Here is a 6940-nt window from a genome sequence, read left to right on the forward strand (position 1 = left end):
AGTAATTTTTATCATATTTTGATGAACTAACAATTAAAGTTGATGAAAATCAAGGAATTCAACATTTTGATCATAAAATATCATTAACTTACAATAAGAGTGCAGACTGTTATTTTAATAGGTAGTTTATTTACGTTACCTTTTTGAATTGTAAGATTAAAAAGTAGTGGTAAAAAATATTGAGTCATAAATTATTTTAAATCAAATATCAATATATCAAAATAACAATATCAAAGCATGCATACAAATGAAAAAAGAAACTAAAAAGAGAAATATTTATCTTGCTTTTACATTGAAAACTTCACAATAGTCTCAGCACTTAAGAGGCTGAAGCAGAATCTCAAGTTCCAGGATGTCAGCCTGGGCTACATGGCAAGACTTTTCCAATAAATAAAAAATAAATCTCCCAAATCAATTTAAATCAATGGCATAACAATAAAATTGACATACACAGATATTATTAGGAGCAGAATTGTTCCCTCTCAATAAAAAAGTTCTAATACTTTCTATCAAAGAATATGACTGCATTTGTAGGTAGGATCATCAAGAATGTTGTTGAGTTTAGAAATGGTTGTTTTAAAAGAGGAGAATAAGACACATACACTGCTCAAATCATAGGCTGACTCCCTATTGCCTGAAGAACAACACTCAGACTCCTTTGGCCAGCATGCATTGTTCTCTGCAATTTAAGTCCAACATCCTGGAAGGCTGGTCATTTACTGCCTCCCTAGTGCTCCAATCCCACTGTCCCTGGTGCTTCTGTTAGGCAGATGGCCTCTGGGATGTGTCCTCCCCATACTTGCCTCTCTCCTCACTCCAGGAACATACTCAGGCCCCACCCATGAGCTATCAATAAGACATATCTCTGTGCCATTCAATTGCTACATAGTCTAAACCTTAAGCACTTTTCTATGCTCTTAAATTGCTGTCAGAGCTTGTCAGGTACATAGTTGTCCATTTATTCAATCCACAATTAGATTTTTTTCTGTGTATCAAAATGTATTAGGCACTGAGAATACAATGTCAAATAAGCTATAGTCTCATTCCTCCAAGTGGATACACTTGGGGGAAGAAAATACCAACCTCTCATTTTTCAATCTCTTATTAAATAATATCACCTATGAGTCAGAAAGTGTGCTAGCCTCTGAGGAATGAGAACGATTCCTCCTGGGAAGGAGGGGCAGATGGAAGATCTCTGTTGTACATGATAGTTCAGTGATAAGCTTTTCATGCCACAAGACAAGGTGTAACTTCATGAGCCAAAATAAAAGGGAAAAGAAGGCAAGAAAGAAATGATCAGGGAAACTGACACAACTGCCTCTAGAACTCACCTGGAGCACATTGAAAACTGAGCTCAGGAAAGCCAGAGAGCATCTGTGATTCTCCACAGAATCTGATTCTACACAGAATGCTGCCTTGGCTGGGGCTAGTTCAAGAACCTCTCTCTGCTGAACACAGTGGCAATAATGTTTTCCTTCTCTGCTGACACAGGTTGAAGATTTCAGGCTGGACATGTCCTGGGGCTTGAACACAGCTGTCTCTGAGGTTTGTTTGCTAAGGCTAGCACTCCACCACCACAGCTACAGCTTTTATGGTGGTTCATTGAAGATAAGACTCTTCTGCCTGGACTGGTGTTGAACCATGATGATCCTCAATCTCAGCCTCCTGAGTAGTTAGGATTACAGGTGTGAGCCTTGGATGCCCAGCCATAGATCTTATATCTCTAGTCAACGTTCAGATATTAACCTCAAGGTTTTTCTTTTAAAAATATTTGCTATGTATGTTTACAATATAGACTATGAAGGTTTTTAAATTGCTTACAAATATGTTTATGAAATTGATAAATTAAAATAAATAATACTACCTACTCAATTGGTCTACAATGAGCAGCTGGAGCAAGGACCTAGCTACCAACAGACTAACGTTTTGTACACATTCACTTTCCAGTACTGACTCTGAAGGGCCACGTGTGGCAGCATTCCAGCAACTTGGGAGATGAAGGTGGGAGGATTATGGTCCAAGGCTAGCCTGGTAAAAGTTACCAGACTCTATCTGAAGATGAAACTTAAAGCAAAAGGACTTGGACATGGCTCAAATGGTAGAGAGTCTGGCCATTACACATGAAGGCCTGAGTTCAATCCCCAGTACCATAGAAAATATAAATTTTTAAATGACTCTTAAAGGTACTATATTCATGGTCCCAGAAGACATGTATCATAATGCATGCATGTTTATAATATATCATGCATATATGTATACAGTTGATCCTTCATATCCATGGGTTCTAGTTCCATGGATTTAATCAACTTCAGATCAATATTCATTTTTAAAAGACTGTATCTATACATGCATATCTATACATGTATCCTGTTTTATCTTGTCATAATCTCCTGAGCAGCATAGTATAATAACTATTTTAATACCATTTATATTAAATATTATTAGTAATACAGAAATGATCTAAAATTTGTGGGAAGATACACTAACTTATATGCAAGTACTAGCCATTTTATGCATAGACTTCAGTATATTTAGATTTTGTGTGTGTAAGGGTTTCCAAGAACCAATCCTTTGCATGGATATAGAGAGATATGTATATACATATAAGAATACATATATAGGGCTGGGAAGGTGGCTCAGTGGTAGAGTGCTTGCCTTGCTTGCATGAGGCCCTGAGTTTTATTCCTCAGCACCATAAGCAGAAAAAGCCATAAGTGGCACTGTGGCTCAAGTGATAGAGTGCTAGTCTTTAGCTGAAGAGCTGAGGGACAGTGCTCAGGCCCAGAGTTCAGGCCCCACAACCGACAAAAAAAAATACATATATAAATGTGCATATACCTAAATATATATGTGGACCAAGACATATTAGAATATTAGATTGCAGGTAGCTGCTAATGTAGTGCAAAGTGGTAAAATAATGAAAAAATATTATCTCACAGAATAGGTATGTTAATGGATTAGGGCCATCTTCAATTTGAATCAACCATTCAAAAATGTCATCAATTAAATCCAAATTCCTAATGAATCTCCTTGCCATTGTCTTAACTGAAAAAGCCCGTATGCTTAGGAGATAGGTGCCAAACACAAGCACTTCCTCATTGATAGACTAAGCAGACAGAAATGATGAAGAATCACTAGTAAGAGCCATTGAGGTTCTATTTGCTTTCAATAAGATGTTCTTTTAATTAACTTTATAGAAACTATGCAGGGATGTAGTCCAGCCTGGTCTCATACTTGATACCCTGCTGCATATGTCTCATAAATGCTGAGATTACAGATGTGTACCACCACAGTTGACATTCCATAATTATTTTGTTGATAGACATATAAGTTAACCAAGAGCAGTTTATGTAGTGACTTATAACTGTTTCTTAAAAGGAATGGGTGACCGGGGCTGGGAAGGTGGCTCAGTGGTAGAGCGTTTGCCTTGCATGCCTGAGGCCCTGGGTTCGATTCCTCAGCACCACATAAACAAAAAGAAAAAAGCTGGAAGTGGCACTGTGGCTCAAGTGGTAGCCACTTGAAGAGCTGAGGGACAGTGCCCAGGCCCAGAGTTCAGGCCCCACGACCAGACCCCCCCCAAAAAAAAGAGTGGGTGATAAATAAATAATCTTGTATTTATAAGCATTGGTTTGCAGCTTTATAACCTCTAACTAATCTCCTCCCACTGCACCACATCCTAATACCATCACACTGGGGATTAGGCTCCAACGTATTACTAGAGGCAGGGTGACACATTCAGTATTGTATCTATAAAGCAGTCTCTACAAGCCACAGAGTCCCTACAGAATCTACCCACACTGGCTCCCTGATCTCAGACTTCCAGCCTCAAGAACCACAAGCAAATACATTTCTGTTAGTAAAGTCACCCACCCAGCCATGGTATTTTATAAAGGCAGCCTGATAATTACACAATACAAAGCTATTTAACCATACCACCAGAACAAAATATTAATGCTCAGCACAGATAGAGAGACTATAACCCCCATAAATGTACAATATGCACGAGTAAGCATGCCAGTCCCTCTCCTCTTCATGTTGGTAATACCTTTATGAAGTGCTTCAAATTTGTCAGTCAGTCCTATTTCCTTAAAGATTTCTTTAAAAGTACTCATTTCAGTCAAGCACAGAGATAGATAATTTCAGTAAGTACAATAACAGACACTTCTAAGGCTAGTCTTGGAGAAAAGACCAATGCTGCTGAAGGAGGAGGACGTGTCACAGGACTCCATTAAAGGGCTACAATCTGTACAAGTCCTGAGCACAGCAGGCAAACCAAGGAACATGTGAAAATTATTCTAGGGGGAAAAAGGAAGAATTGTCAGCTGCTGTATATGACCTCTTCCTTTGTTCCACATTTGAGCCACTTGCAAATGTGCTCAGTTTTAAGATGCAATGATTTACTTTGGGGCAAGCAAAATCTAGAGCACGTTTCCTGGCAATGAGGCCTAATCTCATGCCATTCTTCCTGTACCACTTGGCCACAGATGGGCACAAGCCTTCATCAGGCCCTCTCCTCAGAGATGCAAAGCCTTAAGGCAGAAATAGAAGGACGCAATAAGCAGCAGTGTTGCCACATAGGTAGGACCCCCTCAATATAACCAGTGATGATGTCCTCTGTTCATTCATGCTTTTCTCATAGATCTAGAGACTGGAAGTCCAGGATTAGGATGCCAGCCTATCATTTTTCCATGTTTTTACATTTGAATGAGGAATACATTTCTACCTATAGAGGGCAGTATTAACATACTTCCACATTTATCCTTAGCAGTCTGAAATAGAACACTAAGAACTGTGGATAAGCTTCTGATCCACAAAATTGGTAATCCTTGTGCTTTAAATAGTATGTCTTTGCAGGGATGGGCCCAGCAGACTCAGAGATGGCTCAGCATGAGCAAAAACAGAAACAGCGAGTCCTGTAGTAGTGTTAGGGAAACCAGGCCACAGTATTCACTTGGAGACTTTGCTATAAAAATATGCGCAGCCTTTCCCAAGACAACCAAGAGTGCCTCCAGGAACACCTCTCCAGATCCTCCACATGGACACAATTTCTGTCCCCATTGGGGATAGAAAGATGCAATACTATCATTCACCAAGCCACAGAAAGCCAAGGGGACTCCCATGCCATGTCTGATGTCAAGGTAAGGTGATTTTCATCTGTGTCCTTTCTGGAAAAGAACAATGTTCATCTGGAAGAAAAGATAAGGATACAAGCAATTTTAGTGTGGCATATTTCAGAATGCTTTTGAACCAACCTATAAGAAAAACGAATACTAAATTGAAGAAAAGTGGAGAGAGTGGACATTTAGAGGAAATGGCTTTAGTTTTTCACCATTAAGTATAAAGCTGGCTGTAAGCCAGGCCCAAAGAAACATAGGTCCCATGGTTTTCCTTATTTGCAATAACTAGTATATGTCTGGGACAAGCAGATAAGGTCAAAAGCTATGTACATATGACCAGCTAAGATGATGTTAAGCGAAATGAACCCCAAGATAGGGACGCAAGTGTTTTTTTTTTTTCTTGCTTTCTAATGTATTTATAATGTACCATTTGAGTTTTTTGTTTCTTTGTATGTTCCTCCCCCATGGTATAAAAAACAAAACGCTTAAATAAGGATACAGGTTGACCCATTGTAACAATAAGATGTACAAGACACTATGTTGAAAAATGAACTTTACAATTTGGCTGAGGCGGGGGTAGTTGTGGAGGTGGGAGGGAAGGGATTGTAGGGGGAAAAACAAAGGAAGAGGTAACAATCCTTGATAGGAAATGTACTCATGACCTTGCTCATGTAACTATAACCCCTCTGTACAGTAATTTTGCAATAAAAAAGTATTTTAAAAAACTAGAAACTTGATTTCAATCCTTTATCTAGTTTCCTCCACCCTAAACAGTTTTCCTTTATGATTTTTTTGTTTTTGTTTTTGAGACCTATACTCCCAGCCACCATTTTTTGTTTCTTTTAATAGATAGTGTTTTAAAAAGCAGAAAATTTAGATATAGATTTTTATAGCTATTGAATAGGCTCCTAGATGTTTTTTCTTTGATGTTAACATTGTATTCCATATGATAATGAAAGAAATATTCTAGGCTAGTTTCTATAGAAATTGCTAAAGAAAAAGTGATTAACAAGTACAGGAACATGTGAATATGAAGGATCTAAGGGACGCTATTTCTAAATGCAACGTTTCCTCAGATGACTTTCCTAAGTATTAGTTTCTACAATCAGGTAATTTCATTTTCTCAGAGTGACGATTCTCCTGTTCAATGTATGTATCTTTGCACAAGGTTCAGTGCAAATCTCTGAATCCTCTTAGCTATTAATAGAAGCATCTCTTAAAAGGCTATTTGTTGGGGCTAGGAAGGTGGCTCAGTGGTAGAGCACTTGCCTTGCATGCCAGAGGTCCTGGGTTCGATTCCTCAGCACCACATAAGCAAAAAAGAAAAAAGAAAAAGAAAAAAGCTGGAAGTGGAGCTGTGGCTCAAGTGGTAGAGCGCTAGCCTTGAGCTGAAGAGCTGAGGGACAGCGCCCAGGCCCAGAGTTCAGGCCCCACGACTGGACCCAAAAAAAAGAAAGGCTATTTGTTGTGGAAGAAAATGTAAAGTGTTCATATCTGACAAATAATAAGCAGGGCTTAGAATTAAATACTGCAAAATCATACCACAGCAGCCGGTCCAAACACCTGAACACTAAAACACTTGTCAGTCCTTAAGTTGTGGCTTTGTGTCCTGATAATAGTCATCATGTATTTTCAGATTCTCCATTTAATTCTGTAGCTTGTGTGGTGTGGGATGTGTGTGTGTGTGTGTGTGTGTGTGTGTGTGTGTGTGTGTGTGTGTGGCTTATATAACAGGTGACAGCCACTGGCACCCAGCTTGAGTATTTCCCCAGTGTTATTTTAACTAGAAGAAAAGTAATTTTTAAGACAAGAAAAAGAAA

At 38.8% G+C, this 6940-nt stretch overlaps 1 protein-coding gene across 1 annotated transcript in view; it reads left to right on the top strand.

Annotated features, from left to right (window-relative positions):
• Positions 1–4976: 4976 nt before the first annotated feature.
• The window catches only part of Rgs20 (regulator of G-protein signaling 20), a 98506-nt gene continuing 96542 nt past the window's right edge, over positions 4977–6940 (top strand). Inside the window, 1 exon segment of the mRNA XM_013009287.1 lies at positions 4977–5141. Coding sequence (XP_012864741.1) covers positions 4977–5141 — 165 coding nt within the window.

This window comes from Dipodomys ordii, unplaced genomic scaffold (genome assembly GCF_000151885.1).
Source record: "Dipodomys ordii isolate 6190 unplaced genomic scaffold, Dord_2.0 Scaffold9, whole genome shotgun sequence".
In the NCBI taxonomy this organism is placed as follows: domain Eukaryota; kingdom Metazoa; phylum Chordata; class Mammalia; order Rodentia; family Heteromyidae; genus Dipodomys; species Dipodomys ordii.